Source organism: Tachypleus tridentatus, chromosome 9 (genome assembly GCF_004210375.1).
Source record: "Tachypleus tridentatus isolate NWPU-2018 chromosome 9, ASM421037v1, whole genome shotgun sequence".
Lineage (NCBI taxonomy): Eukaryota > Metazoa > Arthropoda > Merostomata > Xiphosura > Limulidae > Tachypleus > Tachypleus tridentatus.
This window is the reverse complement of record NC_134833.1, coordinates 45,959,670-45,981,014: the sequence shown is the minus strand read 5'-3', so window position 1 is coordinate 45,981,014 and position 21,345 is coordinate 45,959,670. Positions and strand designations below refer to the sequence as shown.

The 21,345-nt window shown below is 33.6% G+C and overlaps 2 protein-coding genes across 13 annotated transcripts in view; one reads left to right on the top strand and one right to left on the bottom strand.

Moving 5' to 3' along the window:
• LOC143225188 (uncharacterized) overlaps positions 1 to 1,301 on the bottom strand; it is a 109,687-nt gene extending 108,386 nt beyond the window's left edge. For all 7 annotated transcript variants that reach the window (XR_013013670.1, XR_013013668.1, XR_013013671.1 and 4 more), the window contains exon 1: positions 931 to 1,301. The gene's annotated coding sequence lies outside the window, so the exon portion shown is untranslated. The remainder of the gene's footprint in view (positions 1 to 930) is intronic.
• Positions 1 to 20,748, top strand: part of LOC143225187 (protein C-ets-1-like) — a 72,352-nt gene extending 51,604 nt beyond the window's left edge. For all 6 annotated transcript variants that reach the window (XM_076454160.1, XM_076454156.1, XM_076454158.1 and 3 more), the window contains 4 exons: positions 3,166 to 3,354; positions 14,971 to 15,201; positions 16,336 to 16,674; positions 18,187 to 20,748. In XM_076454160.1, coding sequence (XP_076310275.1) covers positions 3,166 to 3,354; positions 14,971 to 15,201; positions 16,336 to 16,674; positions 18,187 to 18,527 — 1,100 coding nt within the window. In that variant the 3' untranslated portion in view covers positions 18,528 to 20,748. The remainder of the gene's footprint in view (positions 1 to 3,165; positions 3,355 to 14,970; positions 15,202 to 16,335; positions 16,675 to 18,186) is intronic.
• Positions 20,749 to 21,345: the final 597 nt, after the last annotated feature.

The window sequence follows — 21,345 nt, the reverse complement described above, 5'->3', positions numbered from 1 at the left end:
AAATAAAAACAACGTGTTACTTTACTAGAACGAAACAGGGAATAGTCATCGAATAACTATATTTTATTAGTGAAACAAGTGTCCAAATGGTAAGATATTCAAATGGATTTAACATAAAATAAATTATTTGGCTGACGCGTAAAAACGTTTGTCAACATTTGAATAAACACATCACAGTTCAATTATTTAATACTACACCAAAAATAAATTCGAATATTTCTCTAAAATCATAGAAAAGAACCTTCAACACATACCAGCTACTCAATTTTACGGTAGAGAAGTTTTAATCAAATCAGTTTAATTGACACATAACTGTAATGTGCCTATCGAGGATATTCTTTTAATTGACAAACAATGTACTGAAACATCTAAACAAATAATACACTTCCAGGCGTATAACTATTTGAATACTAAAGCTTTGATGGAAAAACTTGTAATATGGTAAGTTTATCGGTTACTAGTTACGTTTGGTTTCTTGTGTCTGCATTGAAAGTAACCTGACGTTGTGTTTTAATTTGTATATTTATATACACACATAAATTTACTTTAGACATGTAAAACTGACATTTTAACCAAGTTTTATATTCTATGGGTTGAGTATTTGGTGTTTACGTCTTAGGACACTGAAACATATCGCTTAGGCATTTTAGATTTTCAACTTTGTATCAGAATTAGTGAGGTTGTTAAGCCTTCAACAAATTCCTCTACACTGACACGTTACGTTCTAAACACTTCCCAAAAAAAAAAAGAGATTCATACATGATGTAATGAACTGGAACTTTAGGTATACCACTACTCCTCCCCCGTAATTTTATCACCCCTATCTGTATATGCTACATGGCAGTAACAACCAATGAACACAGAGATACTAACCCTTGATCCTCCCATACGCTCGTGCGCAATGCTATAGTAAATCAACATTGCTCTTACCTGTGTGTTGACTGAAGGAAAGATTAAAATCCTACGTTCAAGCTTTCAGTTTGTCCTCCGAAATATATCTGCCACGAACTCGTATAGAATATTATCTTAACTTTCTTTCCAGACCTGAGCAGGTGATCCTCCGTTTCTCTATAACTATTACTCTGGATATTTATCCTGTGTAATTTGTAAATCCATCAATAGTTAAACCAAATCTGATATAGACGCGCTGTATTACCCCTTATCCTGGAATACAATAACTGTACCAGTTGACTCCAGCAGGTTTATCATATTCTCCTCCAACCAACATCCTGACTTGACGTCCGTCGGGAAAATTCTATAATACTGTATTTACTCTGTTTCCGACTGCTACCTCTGTCGTCCCAAAGCCCTTCCTCTCGTTCAGTAAGTAATGTATCCGCATTGACTTCAGTCTCTTTCTCCTTTTTCCGTAGAATCACCCAGGACACAGTGACATTGTTAATCCTCTAGCATAACAAACACTTTAACTCGATAAGTGACAACACAAATTGACTCGGTTGTCAATTTATTGCTATCCTTGACAGACGGATAAAGCACATACGTAATCTGAAAATAAGTTTTTGATAGCTATATTTCTGTCAGAGACAGTTTATAATCAGGTGCGAAAATTATGATAATTTGTTTCCTAAATAAAGTTAAATTAGTGTTTTAAATAAACTCATTCAATAATTAACTTGTATCAGTGTAGACCTATAGTTTATGCAATATCGTATTCTTGGATGCTACTTTTCAACAAGAATAAGTAATATAAAAGTACGTATGTAGATCTGGGGAGGAACCTAACTGACTTTTTTTTTTCCATTTCAAGAATATGTGAGTGTAAAATGTAGGTTTGTAATAGTTAAAAAGTGCATATATGTTTGATGAAAATAACATAACAAGCAATAAAAAGGTAAAAAAATGTATCATAACTCTCACAAAAGACAAAAGTAACATAAAAATGAAGCATAGATGCAAGCAATATTATAGGGGACGAAGAGGAACCACAACGTTCCTGAACACCCCAGTTGGAGAAAAAATTCTTACGATTTCTCTCTCTCTAAACTAAACCCCTGCCACGTTAGTTTGCGTTTAGCAATATTTTTATGAGTATGACCAGAAGCGTACTGCACTATTTATTCAGCGTTTAGTTTGTCTCTAAGCGATCGTATGTTTTAATATGATATTAAGGTTTCAGTAAACATTTTTATTTAAGTGTATTTTAACTTGGTTTACCCAGAATAGGATTTACCTAGTTTTTACGTAAATTTGTTATGGGGCTTATTTGACTATGTTTTTATAATACATATTGCTATATTTTAATTTTTTTTCAACAAAGAAAGAAATTTTCTAAACCAATTTTATATAACTGAACATAACAATGTAGTTTTCTCTTCCTTGAGATCTAATTTGTTCCTTACAATAATAGAATGGTGTTAAATATATATATGTATATTAATCATATTCAAGTAGTTCATTGCTATTGTTAATTAAGGTATGTAGATGCACATAAACTAAGATGTTAAACTATTGAAATCAGTACTTTGCTGATCGCCCATTTAGAGAACACTAAAACTCTTTCAATGAAAAATGCTTTAGAGATAAAGAGCAGTATTAGAGTTTTGCAGATGCAGAGAAACTAAAACTTACTAATGTTTTGAAATTAACACAACTTGATCATTTCTTTAAAACATTCAACACAAATTATGTAAAATTCACAAAAAACAAGAGTTTCACTGGATAACACTTTGTAGTTAGTTATGACTATTTCAATATTCTTCATGCATAGAAATTAAATCACAACTGTATTGCTAGATGTTGTCTAAGAAATAAAATATGAATGTCTGTTCATATCGGTAACATCAGAATTACTGAATAATGATAAAATTACATGTATATATTTCAGTTTTATAATGTCATTTGAACTCTCATTAGACTGTAGCAAATATACAAATACAATGAACATGGTTGAAACCCATAATGTTAGAAATTATTCTTTATGTTGCATAAATGACGCTCTATTATTCTCAGAATATCTTTCTATTTCCAGTCTTCATAAATTAGTTATACCGTGATAAACTTACAGAAGAAAAAAAACATCAGCGTCTGATAGGTTATATTCATATTAAACCTTTAATTATTTTTATTTCTACCAATACCTATTAATGCTTTCATTGTACCAAACCATCAAATCCAGTCTTATAATATAATTTTTCTTTTCTTAAGCCGTGGATAAAGAAAGAGCTTCCTTGGAAAACGTTCCTTCTAATCTGTACGAGTCGGTATGCATGCCAGACTTTGACGAATTTTTCAGTCAAGGGGATACTTACCCGTTACCAGAACCTAAGGTCATCCCTGTCATGAACGGTACTGGACCTCGGACTCCGATTCCCAATGGCCAAACGTATGTAGAGGGTAAGATTCGGGCACTTTTCTTCTGCATTTTAATGCATTAGTAACATAAGAATTAAAGAAACAACGTGGACCTATGTTAAAAAGTATCATATAAGTATTTTATATCTTACACCTATAATGTTTAAAATATGTTTTATTTAATATTTTCTAAAATTAGCTTTTTCTGAAATACTTGTGATGGCTGGAAGTTTATGGGGCACATGCTTCCCATAAAGAGCAAAAACACTAACAAACGTACGTTAATTAACTAATATCTACAGAATCATTTATGTGCTTACGGACATTTTAATTTATATCAGGTTTAAACTTTATACTACACCTACAAATGCTGATATGGCCTTAAAGTAGAAATGGTCATATCCGGCCATTCGCACCTGTTGGTCAGCGGAAATCTCTTGTCCCATAAAAAGGGCAATAACTGTATCACTGGATGCAACAGCTACGAGGAGAAGTGTGAACTTTTGTTGTGTCCGGAAACGGGATTCTCTCCTTCATGCGTCACGAACCCTCCCGCATAAGCCATGCCATCGAGTCACAGTATATGACATACCTTCTGTCCGGAAAAAAAGAGATAAATGAAATCAAAGGTAGTGGATTGCACTAACAGAATAAAATTAAAGGAAAATCTACAAGCGTATTCAATGTATATATCACATGTGGTTATAATATACCACAAATCAAAACATTAAGCATTTTACCTTCACATTTGTTACCGTAGACCCATTACATCTACTAATGTTTACACTTGTTGAGACATTTCCTACAGATTTTGTTTGTTTGTTTTTAATTTCGCACAAAGCTACACGAGGGCCATCTTCGCTAACCGTCCCTAATTTAGTAGTGTAAGACGAGAGGGAAGGCAGCTAGTCGTCACTACCCACCGCCAGCTCTTAGGCTACTCTTTTACCAACGAATGATGTGATTGACTGTCACTTTATAACACTCCCACGGTTAAAAGAGAGAGCAGATTTGGTGCGACAGGGATTAGAACCCGTACCCTCATGTTAAACAGATTTGGTTAATGATATACCATGACTAATAGCAAGTATGACAAGTCATACAAATGTAACAGTATTTTAGTGTTTATTGTTTGCTTAACATCACGACCCAGTTACGGTCTATAAAAGTCATGTTGTTTATTTTTACTTGAATTGTTATACAAAGCTTTTTTTTTCCTTTCTGAATTGCATTAATGTTTCTATTTTTACTTTGTTGTTTTTTAAGTGTTAAATTAGGAATTGTGTAAAAACGCAAAAAGCACACACTCTTTAACAGTTACCCGTAAATTGTATGCTGATACCATTTCTTTGGAATCTGGTATCATCGAAAAGACAAAATCTGAGTAAAAACTCAAAGAGCGCACACTTTTTTAACAGTTACCGTAAGTTGTATAATGATAACATTTCTCTAGAATCTGGTATCACTGAAAAGCAATTAATTTCCATTCGCAGATTTATACAAAAATTCGGATTTACAAATTAAGAGATTATAAATGAGATGTTTATGCATGTGAGTTTTTCTCGAGTCTTACCATGCAAACACCGCTCACCTGTCATTCAATGTAATAGCCAACACCTCACTTCCGGTGTGAGCCTGTGGTTATGTATTTTTTGTTGTTCTTATTGTTGGTGGTGGTTTGCTGATTAATGTTAAAACACGCGCACCTCCCAGAATGTTGATAATCTCCCCATCTGCCGAATGCGTTAAAGCTTTTTTGTCGAAGAATGTATTAAAAACAGGTGGGAAAAGTAAAATCGTATGTAATTGATGTCGCCACACAGTGAGTGATAATTTGTATTCGTGAGATTCTTATACATTACCGTATTTGACAGTTCTGTAATTTGGGACTAAAGCCTAATATATGACATAAATTATTTAAAGATAGAGAAATAATTGAAGTGATAGAAGTTGGTAAATGTTAGTCATATTTGTTTATTTTGGATATTTACGCAAACTCACAAGAAGACGATCTGCTGAAGCCTTCACTACTAAGTATCTGATATATGGAAAGTAGCTAACCAACAACCCCCACCGCTAACTCTTGAGCTACTCTAATGTCAGTCTTCTGAAGTACCTCCTACTTATCCTAGGTCACGCCTTGTTCGTTAATAATGAAACTCAGAAATTACATACAGGGCTGGAATCTTAAAGAGTTTGGTGCGTTATCGTGAAGAGCTTTTATGAGGTTGTCATGCCAATCGTTTAGCATCATGAAATACATTGTATTGCATTTCTAATAAAATAAAAATTAGAAGAGATTTATATTTACTAATATTCCATTGACTTCAGCAATGAGTTTGAAATAAAGAAGTAATCATATTAAAACTATCTCTTTAATGTTACTTCATCATTGTTATAATTTTAAACATAAAATTATTTTTTTTGGAAATTAAATAAACTCATCGATCGTTCTTGTCACAGAATAATAATTCTTTGTGTTTAGTACAGTACAGAAGTTAGAGAACATGATCATTTCAGTAATGGTTAGAAGTTAACAAAACTGTTTGGTAGCATAGATTTTCCTAACTACTTTCAGTGGGAGTGTTCTCCCTTTAACTTTATTAGAATTTTACTTATATCTATCACAAATTAATTTGTACCAGTGTACATAGCAAATCGCTGTTTATTACTATAATTAAAATGCATTGATTTAGAATTAGGTTTTGGTTTTTACTGGCTTCTTTATTACTTCTTTCGCCTCCCTTTGTCTTTCTCTGTTCATTCGTTCTCTCTCTTACATAAGTCGCACGTTCGAATCCCCGTCACGTCAAACATGCTCTTCATTTCAACTGTATGGGCGTTATAATGTTACGGTCAATCCTCCTATTCGTTGGTAAAAGAGTAGCCTAAAAGTTTGCGGTGGGTAGTGACGACTAGCTGCTTTCCCTGTAGTCTTACACTGCAAAATTAGGGACGGCTAGCATAGATAGTCCTCGTGTAACTTTGCGTGAAATTCAAAACAAACAAACAAATCTTACATAAAGTAATCTTTTTTCTTTCTTCTGTTGAACTTCTGACGTTTATATTTCTTTCTTAAAATCACTCCGAACACAATTGTTTCCAAAATTACAAAGTTTCATAATCTATGAGGGAACGCTGTTGTCTCGATACTAATAGACAAGAAAGGAAGCCCATCCACCTAATATTTTCTTAATTACTTAAAATGCTCTAGTATCTTAAACCCTCAAGGACTGACCAAAATTCACTACTTTCTCATCCATCTCAACTCCAACTGATGTTTCTAACATAACACATCTTCCCTCTTTTTTTGAATACATTCACCAGTATTGTTTGTATTCAAGTTTGGCTGTGTTTCTACTGATCTCGATGTTATCCCGGTCTTTGAAATATCGGCGTGTCATCACATTCTTCAATAGATTGTTTTGCCTCTCAATTAACAAAGCTCACTTTATGCAATACATGTGTGTGTATGTGTGTATTTATATACATTCACCTGGAAATATCCTCCTCTCCTACATTCTATCTTCACTGCTCAGTGTTTGAATCAGTAAGCTCTCAAATTCTTACTCGTCCATTCATTTACACGATCAGATAGATATTCACACACATCATTTTTAACCCAAGTTGGATGGATCTTACGTTTCGTATCTATATACAAATATATATTAGTTTTAATCAGCAGGAAGTCACAGTTTGATCTTAATAACTCAATCGCTAATGTACTCGGTGGTCACTCGCTGGTTTATAACATATTGCTAGTATACTCGGTGGTCACTCGCTGGTTTATAACATATCGCTAGTGTACTCGGTGGCCATGGTCTATAAGAATTCGCTAGTATACTCGATAGTCACTCGTTGGACTATAAGAAATCATTAGCATACTTGGTGGTCACTCGCCATTCTATAACAAATTGCTAGTATATTCTGTGGCCACTCGCTGGTCTATAACAAGTCGTTAGCATAGCATACTTGATGGTCACTCGCTGGTATATAACAAATCGCTAATATACGCAGTGGCCACTCGCTGGTCTATATTGAATCACTGGTATACTTGGTGCCCACTCTCTGGTCTATATTTAATCACTGGTATACTTGGTGGCCATTCTCTGGTCTATAACAAATCATTAGTATACTCGTGGTCACTCGTTGGTCTGTAACAGATCGTTAGTATACTTGGTGGTCTCTCGCTGGTCTATAACAAATCGTTAGTATACTTGGTGATCACTCGCTGGTCTATAACAAATTGTTAACATACTTGGTGGTCACTCGCTGGTCTATAAGAAATGGCTAATATACTAGATGGCCACTCGCTGGTCTAAAATGTAATTTAAACTAAACTCTGAGTAAGTAACAGACTCCATTGCTGTAATCTTCTGTTTTCATTTCTCACTCTGTAAAATTAAATTAAAAAGTCATGATCTGTTTTCAAGGTAAATGCTATATCTACACACTTAATTATAGAGAAAGGACCTATCCACCTTGCCGATGCTTAATGATACACCTTAAGTTCCAGTTTTCTACATTCTTTTCATAGTAAAGTTGTTGTTTATTCCTAATATTCTGAGTAGCTTTACCTGTTAACTTCTCTCCCTTTGCTAACATTTGTTTCAAGTTGGCCACATTTGCTAGTACATTTTGTGACTCGACTTTGTATTCTGACCAACTCTCATAATACTGGCATTGACAGAACAAAGAAATTCACTAGTAACTGGTGAATTAACCATGCCCATCCTACCAGCTAACTGTCACGCTGAGTATCTTTTTACCTAGGTCTCTATTCCTCCAAAGATAACCGGCCAGTAATAGTTTTTATTGATCCTTCGGATCCTATCTTTAGTTTTAGCTGCGTCTGAATGTCCAGCCACAATTTCATCATGTCGTAACTCTAACACTGTTGGTCTACATTCCTTTAGGGTTATTAGTTGGTTCTCAATTCCTATATAGTCATTCCATTACATGTATACCACACTCCTTCCTGCCAGTAATAATAATTATGCCCAAGTTTAGTTACTTTCGCTTCTTCTACTATGGCCTTACTGCGAGATACTTCCAAATCCTCAACTTCTAACTACCGTCTATTTATTTGTTCTTGATCCATATTTCCTATTATAATAGTAATTTAAAAATTGTCATAATTTGTATTGTTTACTTGAGAATCTATATCTTCAGTAACACCTACACCTGTTACTTTTTTTTTTCTCATATTGTCTGTTATCTAGCTACTTTGACTATGTGTTACCATTGCTATCGGTGTATTTCGCAACCCAACAGTTTCTACTTCATTACCAAACAAAAACAGATGTGAAATACCATCTATTACACTTTCAGATTTTTCGCTTCAAAATCTCCACATGTTAAATGTTACTTTAACTATTGGTACATTACACTTAGCCCCTCCTGCTATGGGGCTAAACCCAATTAAATATAATGTAACACTTATAAGCTGGTTATCTTTTACCAACTCTTTTTCTCACCAAAGTTTTCAAACTATCAGTATCCTTTAATGCATTTATGTCTTGCCCATTTATCATCACTTCTTCTAAATGATTATCTAAATGTTTCCTATCTCTTCAACAGAGCACATTAAATTATCTCTTCTTACTACAACTTTCTTATTTTCCCTTTATAATTTAGCTGTCTGTCCAGTTTGCTCACAAATAGCATGTATTGGTGGATATTTCTAATTTCTATCCTTATTTACAAACTTAGTTCGTGAAAATTTTTTCAGATTACACAGATTTCTATAGAAAAAGGATCTTGACATCTAGACTTGCATTTTAGAGGACGAAGTATAATCTGACAGATATTTTATGTTACAACAAACACAAAATTCAAAAATATTAGGGGACGGGTTTTTTTATTCTCTCTGTGTCTTATAGCATAACTGTGCTCACTTAAGGGACAAAAACTAGTTTTAACAAATTAATAAACATTCTTGTAAATAAATTTTTTATTGTAATAAAATTGAAGTTAACGTTTAACTCTATGCATGAAGTACATGAAAAATTACAATAAGTTATCATGTTACGAAAAAGTATTAGATATAACAGGGTGCATAACAACGCGCCTTGTGAAAGCCAAACAAACCCTCCACTTCGTTTAGTTGAGGGCCCGGCATGGCTAAGCGTGTTAAGGCGTGCGACTCGTAATCCGAGGGTCGCGGGTTCGCATCCTCGTTGCGCCAAACATGCTCGCCCTCCCAGCCGTGGGGGCGTTATAATGTGACCGTCAATCCCACTATTCGTTGGTAAAAAGTAGCCCGAGTTGGCGGTGGGTGGTGATGACTAGCTGCCTTCCCTCTAGTCTTACACTGCTAAAGTAGGGACGGCTAGCACAGATAGCCCTCGAGTAGCTTTGTGCGAAATTCAAAAACAAACAAACAAATCCTTTAGTTGATCTTTCAATTGCTCCACTACTCTCAGATTCTAGATTTCCTCCTTGTTTCTGTTGCTTACAGGCCCGGCATGGCCTAGCGCGTTAAGGCGTGCGCTTCGTAATCTGAGGGTCGCGGGTTCGCGCCCGAGTCGCGCCAAACATGCTCGCCCTCCCAGCCGTGGGGGGCGTTATAATGTGACGGTCAATCCCACCTTTCGTTGGTAAAAGAGTAGCCCAAGAGTTGGCGGTGGGTGGTGATGACTAGCTGCCTTCCCTCTAGTCTTACACTGCTAAATTAGGGACGGCTAGCACAGATAGCCCTCGAGTAGCTTGTGCGAAATTCCAAAAACAAACAAAACAAAACTGTTGCTTACAAGCTTGTACCACACCGTATGTTCTATCTATCGCTATTTAAGACTAAATATAGATCGCTATTTGTTCCATTTCTCTATATCAACTTCGCTAATTGTACAGTAGTATTGTAAGTTAAAAAAAAACAAAAAACATTTATTTGCTGGAAACAGTAAAATGCTGGAACGTTATGCTAAGAATATTAATTCCTATATGCATTTTAACACTACCATTGTTCTAGAGAGCAACTCTTTTGCACAGTTCATTTAACAAATGAAAGCCTTTAACACAATCAGTTCCTGCTACTGAAATATCTTTCTCCCTTGTCAGCTTCTCAGCTACAGAAAGTTCTTTCAATCATGAACGGACTTCAAGAGAGAAACGTGTTTTTTTTTTTTGTATTCTGAAAAACAATAGCATGATACATTAATCATTTAAGTATTTTCAGTTACTCTATGTCCTTTTAATTGTATTTTTTCGTCGTATCGTATGTCTCTACACTGCAAGATCTCAGAAGAAAATTAATGCTATTTCTATAATACACTTTTTCAACTGTATTTGGTGGAGTTTTCTCGTTTAATTTGCGGTGACGAGAAAAATGATGCTTACCTTTTGTTTTGTTTCGGTTGTATCCGGAGATTTCACCAAAGCCAATCTAACCCAGCTGAGTAGATATGAAGCGAAAAATACATCTATACGTTTTTCTTTCCTTTTACACCAGATATTGGTGAATGAAACTTCAATAATATTTCTTCATAATTGACATCAGTGAAGTTTATTATAAATAGTTTGCCCCAAAGAAAACCCCTAGTGGTAAGTCTATGAAATTACAACGGTAAAAATCAGGTGTTCGATTCCCCTTGGTAGGCTCAGCAGATAGCCCGATGTGGTTTAAATAAGGTCCGGCATGGCCAAGTGGTTAAGGCACTCCACTCCTAATCCAATGGTTACGGGTTCGAATCTCTATCACAACAAACATGCTCGCCCTTTCAGCAGCGGGGGTGTTATATGTGATGGTCAATCCCACTATTCATTTTTAAAAAAGTAGCTCAAAAGTTGACAATGGGTGGTTATTACTAACTATCTTCCCTCTCGTCTTACACTGCTAAATTAGGAACGGCTAGCGCAGATAGCCCTCAAGTAGCTTTGCGCGGAATTAAAAAAACAACAAAAACAATTGTTCATATACGTCTATTCTCCTTGTTAAAAATACTAGTAACTTAAGTGATGTTTTTAGATAATTAAATTAATATATATGTATATCCAAACACAATCATGAATACTTATTGTATTACATAAAAGTTTTACTATGTTAACCCTTCCAAGGTCGTTTAGTTGTATTTTTAAAGAATTAATCTGCTAAGAATAAAATAATTTTAGAAGTAGAGTGCTTCGACTTCGTGAACTACGTATAAAATAAAGCATATGAAGACGATAATTAAAATTCATGTATTATACGTTTACACCACTGTTTAGTTACAATATCTTATAATTTATCTTTGTAAATTTCCCTTACGTGTACGAGGTCTGTTCAAAAAATACGCGGACTGACGTCATAAAACAAAATGTACTAGAAGTTATAGGTCTGGGACCCCTTCAACATACTCTCCTCCCCAACGCACACACTTATACCAACGGTGTTTCCACTTGTTGAAACAGTCCTGGTACGCTTCTTTTGTAATGTCCTCCAGCTCCTTCGTCGCATTTGCCTTAATCTCTGGAATCGTCTCAAATCTTCTTCCTTTCAAGGGTCTTTTGAGTTTGGGGAACAAGAAAAAATCGCAAGTAGCAAGGTCAGGTGAGTAGGGGGGTGGGGAAGAACAGTGATCGAGTGTTTGGCCAAAAACTCACGTCAGTTGACGTGGAAGGACGTCCAGGACGCTCATTGTCTTCAATGGACTGTCGACCATCCTTAAAACGTTCATGCCACTTGAAACATGCCGTACGCTTCATAGCAACATCACCGTAAGCCGTGTTAAGCATAGTAAAAGTTTCAGTTGCAGATTTTCCAAGTTTAACACAAAATTTCACAGCAAGTCGTTGCTCCTTCAGATCATTCATTCTGAAATCCACCAAACGAAAAAATCGCACTTCACTTAAAACCGCGTAGCTAATACACAAAAGAAGATATCTGCAATCGGGAAACGGCGTCGTAATCAGCTGATCTGTGCGAACCTAGCAACATCAAGCGGATTCCCCTGGAACCAACTGGAGCCGCGCAATTCAAACAGTCCGCGTATTTTTTGAACAGCCGTCGTATTTAACTTGTCATGCTGTTTGTAATTTTAGGCAGCATACGTAATAGAAAATAAAGCAAGCAAATTCGCTTCACAACACTCTGATTGTCTAAATATATTCAAATGTCTATCCATTCCTTTACTAACAAATTTATTAGGCGTTAATAAAAATTATTTTCACCAAAACTGCTAAATAATTTATCTTTGTAAATTTCCCTTACGTGTATTTCACTTATTTGCTGTTTGTAATTTTAGTTAGCATATATAACAGAAAACAAAGCAAACAAATTCGCTTCACAACACTCTGGTTCTATTAAATATATTCAAATGTCTATCCATTCCTTTAATAACAAATTCATTAATCGTTAATAAAAAAAACTTTACCAAAACAACAGTTAATATCATTCGCTTTTAATGCTTTTTTATTCTAACAGGAAATAAATAAATCCATTATCCTTAGTTATTTTCGAAAATATAAACTATCCAAGATCAGTTTATTGTGGAATGACGTTTAAGAATTTTTGGTTTATAGGTAGTTACAAAGCAAGTACTTTATAGCTTTTTACATTACTTTGATTGATGGTTTCATTTCATTATATCAATATTTAATTTATCTTTAAGCTTATAAGTACACTTCTTTGAAGAAGGACTAGAATTTATTCATACACACTTTTTGCTTTGTAGGACGTATTTTTATCTGATTTTCAACCATAACTGTATACTAGTAACTTGACATTTCCTTACGCCACCCAGAGAAAATCCTAAAATAATCAACTTTACTTCGATTTTGATTTCATTATAGTTTGACGTATTTAAAGAAGTAGACACAGAAATGTATGTTGTGTTAATAATTTATCGTTATAGCTGAAGGCCAAATGTTAACTCAGACTGTTGTCATATCATTCCTATCTTTCCTTGCTTCAGTAAAATTCATGCTTACACATACATGCCGCTAAGGCTATGGCCATTGATCTTGAACGAAAAAATAAAATAAAACAGTGAAGCAACTTTTTCGCTTTCCAAAGAATCTGCCTTTTGACATTGTATTCACCCAGTCGGAACCGATGTCATTGAAACCTATGCTGTTAGTAAAAGTTTTGATGGCTGGTTAATTTGCTGAAGAAATAAAGTTTTGAGGTTAGTAGAGTTTAGGACAAAAACAAAAACATATCCTTTGATTGGTTAACTGGCTTCGTATGTACAGTTCTTAATTGAATGGTATGTAAACCAACAGACCTTGAAGTATTTGAGGATACATATCTTCGCTGTTTCTCTTTGTTAACGTTACTCCCTTTGTAAGATTTAATATATTTGTATTGCTTAGTCAATATTTTTTTCAATAATTATAATTATCTTTTTGTTTAACTTTTCATTTAGAACATATTGTATTTTTATCTCTTCTTGATTACCTTGAACAATCGTAGTTCTTCTTAAGGTTACTTTTAGCAGGTATAGCCATTCCTGTTAAGAGAACTGTATATTTATAATGTTGCTGTTCCAGAGTACTATTAGTATGTTTCATTTGAGATATTTAGAAACTACTCTTGTTTCATATAAACTACGAAATGTTTTACTTTAAAATATTTTTGATGTAAAATTTAGCGGTAGTAGATGATCATTTAACTTTAGTTTTTAAACATTTAGCAAATTCTAATATATATAAAAGCCAGTTGTTGTTTTTTTTTTGGTAACGCTCTTTTCATCTGTGTCGCATAGCAACAAAACTATGACCTGATATTATTGTCTTAAGTATGTATATAATACTTCAAACGTTCACAATGCCTGACTTGAATTCCACTTTTTTAGATCGTTTTATGTTTTAATTCAAGAATATACTTAGCTTAACGTACACATTTAGACATTTTTGGCGAATTTTTGGCTTCCGTGAAGTTTTCGATTTTATTATTACTTTTTATGGATAAAACATCTTATTTTCTTTCTTCTCCCAAACGTATTGCCTTTAATCTTAAGTAATAATAGCACTTGAAATTAATTTATAGGTCTACATTTTGTGACATAATTTTTAGGTGTTTCATTTTCCTTCGGTGTTCAAACTGTAATTTTTGAATTTTTATGAAATAATCACAAAAAGTACGTCATAGTGTGTGTGAAATATCGATGGATTTGTGAAATTTTCCACTTACCATGGAGCCACTTGAATAAGACAACTTTATAAAATCAGGTATACTTCTATAGTTTTTGCTGTGTATTATGCATCAAGATTTGGATGATGAGATTTTGTTAGTGAGGTTTTGGACTCCTACTTCTTAGCAGCAATTTGTGTGTGTGTAGTACTCATATTTTTATTAATGTTTTTCATTTTAAGTTTACACCACTCTTATCGGTTATTACAAAATGTACTTTACAATTATTTTTATGCTTTCAATGTGTGATTTTTTTTCCTTTATGATGAAAGGGAAATTTGGTGATATAAAACTAAGTTAAAACAGGGTAGGAACTTCCGGGGTGTTTGAGAAAACTCCAACACGCTATTTTTTGACGGATCGAACGAAACTAGTATGTTGATAAATGTTTAGTAATATAAACGCTAAGGTATGTTTTACAATTACTATATTCCATTTTCAATGTATAGTCTTTTTTATAATAATTTTATGTGCTCAAAGAAGTCTTAAATTATCAGGGTATATCAGATTGTATGTCCTTGAATTCAACTTTAATTTTCTTCTTATAGGTGGATACAATCACATTACCGAGTCGATGCACACCTTGAATGATATGAACCATGAGGATGTGGGTTTGAACCAACAATATAACGAAGCACAAGAATACGGATTGGAAGCCAGTACTCCTCATCAAGGCTATTTGGACGCTAGTCCGGAGTTTTATTCGACGCCGTCCACCCCACTCATGCTTCCAGAAACCAAATACCAGCCTACTTATTGTACGAAAAGTTATTCGAGAGGTAATTTTGCTGATAAGTATTTTTCTTTATTTATTTCCTTCTTTGTGTGAATGGTGTATGGGTTTTGATTTTACTAATATTCACTCTTGCATGTATTGAATACAGCTTATATTAGGAGTGTTCTACGAAGTTTCAGTTCGAACCTTGTACTTTTAAGATTGTTTTGGCACTGAAAAATAAATTTATTAATCACAATTATTTTAACGTAATTTAGTGTGCCAATGGTTAAGCTCAACAGAACTGTATTACAGAGAGGTGTGGATGGCATTTATTTTAGGGATTTACACGGTTTTAAACATTTCTATATATTGAAGACACCTGGCTATTTAAAAATCATTGCTATCTTTAGAAATTGTTGTTCGCGTAACGTTTAAGCTGCTAGTTCTCCAGTGAATTTCAACATCAGTCTACTTTTTCATCTGCCCTCTTGTAACACAGTCTTTTGGATAATTGTTGCAGTTTTTGCAAAGTTACAAGTTCATTCTACATGTTCTTAGAATAGTACAAAACGATAGGATAACGAGATGCCTGGAGGAAAAGTACGTAACATGTTATATAGGTTAAGGTGGTGTACGTAGTTACTGATGCTTGCACTGTTGAGGGGAACTAGGACGCTTTGTTTGAAACTGATAATTACAAATACTGCTTGGTGTTTCTTTTTAAATTAGTTCTGTTCTCAATAACCTACTTATCTAGAGCACCTGGCGGAAACCTTGTTAGTTAAAACTGTTCCTAATTGTTTGAAACCCTAAATCAGTCTATAGATATAACGTATATGATCACCTTCAGAAATGTCATGTTTGTATAAAAAAATTTCAGTCACAGCTGTGTCTGATTCTCAATTAAAACAGTTATTAGAAAAAAATGGTAAAAGATGCTAAGGTGATTTTATGCAATCTCTTATATTGTAATTAGAACAATGCAAATTCAAAAACTAATTAAGCATTGTTTGAAATATAGAGAAACTGCCTGAAGTAATGCTATACATTTGGTCTCCATTTTAATGTATAAGGAAACACAAAAGACTTCTGCACTGTTTTTAAATATGAAATAACCATTCATTAGAATTGACTTATAACATGAATGGGTGTGTACAGAAAGTATAGCTATATTAAAAACTTGCTCATTTTACAGTACAGTATCACCACGAGATGATCCCACCTGATGGCTATGTGACACATCACTACGAACCACCTTTTCAAACTGTTCCAAGTTCCATCCACAGCCCAGCTGATCACTGGTACGCTGAATTAGCAGGACATCCTGTGATGCCAACAGGTCCAGTGAGCAATTCTCTCCAACAACATCATCCCACCTTTGTAGGACTATCAGTTCGGGACTCCCATCTACCACTGAACCACGTAAACCAGATACAAAATCCGAATCATGGCCAGATTCATGGACCGAATCCTCTAACGGGAGGTGATGATAGCAAGCCAGTAATTCAAGCCGCTGTTCTCGCAGGTTACTCGGGTGTGTTGTTGATAACTTAAACCAAGACTCGAAAGGCCTAGATTAATCTCGCACCGAACAATGTTTTAATTAACTAGTACACATTATAGTACCTAAAAAGCCAAAAGATGTGTGAATTACATCAATTATAATAGAAATTTTAATACATTTTTAAAAGACTTAATTCATTCTCCTCTTATAAAATAATATTATTTATCAGTAACTTCACTCTTGTTAAATCTCCTTTTTTTGGCTCTTAGTGACACGAATGATATTGTCACTACTTAAACTACATACACAATCAGGTTTTAACTTGTTACAAAACTGAAATGTTCTAACAAAGTTGTGGGTCTTTGTACTTATTCATAAATTTTATGGCGTTAAATCGAGCCTCCCGAATCATCACGTTTAATAGTGGTGGTTTCTTGTATTGAATATTTTACAAAATAATTGTTTAAACTCATCATATTACCATATTCAAGCATAACGTATGAATATAAACTGTCAAATAGGTAGCTCAGCTGTTGCTTCGATTTACACGCACTACTCATTCTTGAAGTTTATGCATTTTCAGAACATTACCTCCAAAGGATTACTTACACCTAACTAACAGTTAAGTAAGAGATGAATAAAATACCTTTACCTTCAGTGACGTTTTACTAAGACCTTCTAATTATTTTTTTAAATACATTTATGTATTCTGACACAGTTACTCTAATGGAAAATGTTGTGTCAATTTGTTTGTTTGAAGTTAAGCACAAAAGTACACAAGGGGTTACCTATGTTCTGCCAACAACGGGTATAGAAACCCGGTTTCTAGTGTTTTAAGTGCGCAGACATATCGCTGTGCTACTGTGAGGAATGTTATACCATACAACTTTATTGTTTGATTTTCTATGTTTCTACTTGTAGGCAGTAGTGAATTGTTGTTATTCTAATATTCTTCAATATATCAAGCCATTTGGAAGTTGTTACAGTGTTCTCTTGTTTGTTTATTTTTTACCATTTATAGTTACGTCAATACAGCATCTATTTACTCAGTCAGTTTATTTTTTGTTTATTTTTTAAGTCTTGACCTCAAATGAGAACTTAGGGTTTACATGCTAAGCATTCTAAAGCATTGTTACTAGCTCTTGTTACATTTGAAAACACAATTGAGCGTTATTTAAAAAGTATTTTTATTTTACTTATGCTATTAGTTTACAAACCTGAATCCTACCAAATCTCAAACTTGCATGTAATACATAAAACAGTACCGGATACTTTGTATACAGTAAAAGTAATAACAATTCAATGTATTGAAGATCTAGAAGAATGTATTGAGTTTAGTGCCTTCGAAATATCTTTTTTTTACTTTGATTTATGCAAAATATTTGTCTCCGTGTGTGCTTTCCATAAAAACTATACTTGCGTAACAGTATTTTGTTCTTAACTGATGACAGTATTTTTGTAGTTGTAATTAAATAGTGTGAAAATTTCAACATTTGCGACATTTGGAGTTTTTTTTAAACATTTAATATTTTTATCATGTAGGGAGTGGACCTATCCAGCTGTGGCAGTTCTTACTGGAACTCCTGACTGACAAGACTTGCCAAGGATTCATCAGCTGGACAGGTGACGGTTGGGAGTTCAAACTAACAGATCCTGATGAAGTAGCCCGACGTTGGGGCATTCGGAAAAACAAACCGAAAATGAACTATGAGAAGCTCAGTCGCGGCCTGAGATATTATTATGATAAAAATATTATCCATAAAACTGCTGGAAAACGTTACGTGTACCGTTTCGTGTGTGATCTTCAGTCTCTCTTGGGCTACACTCCCGAGGAGTTACACGCCATGGTCGACTTAAATCCAGAGAAAAAGGACGACGAATAGAGTTAGTTGTGATCTGGTCAATTTATCGCGTGTATTTTTGTTTTTTTAACATTTAACATCTTCTCACCAACAGTCATAGCTTCTCATATATTTAGTTTAAATTTTGGAAAATTCTTTAACCTAAGCTCGCTTATTTGTTTTTTCCCAGGCCTATTTTCTGACAAGGAGATACAGTAATCTTATTTTTCGTTTTCAGAAAAGTAAAAAGGTCACTTACTCTTTCAGAAACCATTAGTTTTGTAGTGTTAAATGGTATCAGTTTAAGATAAGTATGTAGTTACTGTTGGTATCTTTACTGAGAAAGGAACTACTGTACATATGGGTATTGTCTGATAGCTGTGTTATCAGGAATGTTTCATAAGATCTCCTTTTTTCCCTCTTTATATATTTAACATTATTATATTTTGTTATTGAAATGTGCCGTGACGAAAGTTTTAGAATAATAAGAGTTTAAAGTTTTACAAATACTAGTATTATAAAACATTGGTATTCTTGCACCTCGATATTTTCGTAATTTATATTATATAAAAATAATTATATTAGAGCACAAAAATATGCCTTTATCTTAACTATGTATTGCGAAGTGCCTTACTAGTTATATGCTACATATTTTTTCAAAACCTCTACATACATCTTTAAGTCAAAAATGTAGTATATTGTACTCTCAAAATAACTTGTATAAGCGATTTAGTGTAAATATAACACTAAAAAGAGACTTTCACGCATTCGCTATATGTTGATAAAACTTGATTGTAATAAGAAACATTTGTTAGATGCGTGATTCTATTTATGATGTGTCCATTATCAGATAATAAATAATTATGACTGAAACTTGAACGCAAATGCAATTTACCTGCAATTACTGATACAGCGCTTATAGTTGAGGCTGTATATATGGAAAAACATTGTTTAACTCAATTCAGCAATTGAAAATTAATTTATTTTTAATGAATGTTTCTATTTTAAAGCTTAGCGTATTATTACAATATATTTTAAAAACATGTTAAATTTACAATATATTTTCATAGAATTTTATAAGAGTTAGTTAATTTATCAATAATTACTGTTCATAAAAGCGATCGAAGTATTTATCCTGTACAAATCAGTATAAATAGAAAATTTTAAAATACGTAGTTCTAAGTAAGTAAGGACGAATTGCGCTTGTTGTATAATACCTTTCTAATCACTTTACCCTTTAGTAGTATGTGTGTGTGTTTGCGACTACAGAGAATCTTTGAAAGCTCATCTAAGAGGCATTACGAAATATGACAAATTACTATAAAAAGATATTTTAAAATATGTAGTTTTAAGTAAATAAGGATGAATTTCACCTGTTGTATAATACCTTCCTAATTACTTTACCCTTTAGTAGTATGTGTGTGTGTATGTGCCACTGCAAAGAATCTTTGAAAGCTCATCTAAGAGGCGTTATGAAATATTTAATAGTTATTTTCTTATTTTCTAACAGAACTATAAAATAAATTATCAGGTTAGATTCTATTTAAAATAGAAAGGTATATATGATTACGTGTTTAATACGCTATTTAACTGAAATGGATTTAATATACCCCCTCTGAAGCGTAACTATAGAAGATGGACCCACCTCCGTTTAAAAAGTAACTGAGCTTCCAATATTGTCAGGCTCTTAGGGTACCATTTTCACTCGGAAGTTGTTGGCACATACGTATGCCACTGTAAACCATTTAACTAGAGTGCTTTGTAATTGATTTATCATATATAGCTGAATGGCTATTAATATTGTTAACTGAGCAAAAATGATTAAATTCTGATTTTTGGCCTACAAAGGTAAACGCTTGAGTGTGTGTCTATGTCACGTGATAGTTTTACGACAGAGCTACCATCTGGTGGCTAAGTAGGTAGTGCCTTCAAAAAAGACAAAGCACAACAAATCCAAATTTTTGTAATTATTGCTCCCGTTTGATTGTTTGTTTTATATTTTTCGGTTTTGCAGTTTCGAAAAGGTCACATAACTTAGTCGGTTGTGTAGTATACGTTAATAATATGTGATATTACACAATATTTCTGTATTTTTAAGTTTAACTTACAAAAGTGCCTTTGAATTTTATTTTCAATGTATTTGAAGTATTTATCGTGGAAAACAATGTTTGATAAAACTTTTATAATTTGTCAACCAGACTTACGTTTTATTAATGTATACACTATAGTGTATCTTTTAAAAATAAAGGCATTTTCAGAAGCATACGTGTGTTTATATCTTCAAACATACTAAATATTAAAAGTATGAATCAACTAACACATTGTTAAAACGCTTTTAATTGTTGTATTCTGAGGATGATTTCTTTAAACAACAAACACCTTCTTACATATACACTGCAAACCGTGGTGTCTATTCGAGCATTCATCTCTCCCATGTTTAAAACGTTACGCACGCAGACAAAGCTCAACATTCACTTTTGAAAATAAGGGAGAACAAGCAATAATTACGTTGATACCAAATTTTCTATCGCAAACATGACATTCTATAGTAAAGTTTTACTATCATTCATATTTTAGATTGTGGCATAATGTAAAGAATATATATGTAGACTTACCTTATGTTTATTATTGAGTGGCTCTTAGCATGACTAAAATGTTCAACAATTAACTTTTCTCGATGGGTGGTATAATTATTTTAGAGTATTGGCTCTGAATGAAACTGTGAGTAAAACGCAATTAAATGTTTTGAAGTCAATTAAATAACTTAACTTGACGAATTAACTTTTGACAGTTCAATGAGCGAAGGTGAGAATACTTATTACTCTTCAGAATTCCCATAAACTTGTACCAAGAGTATATC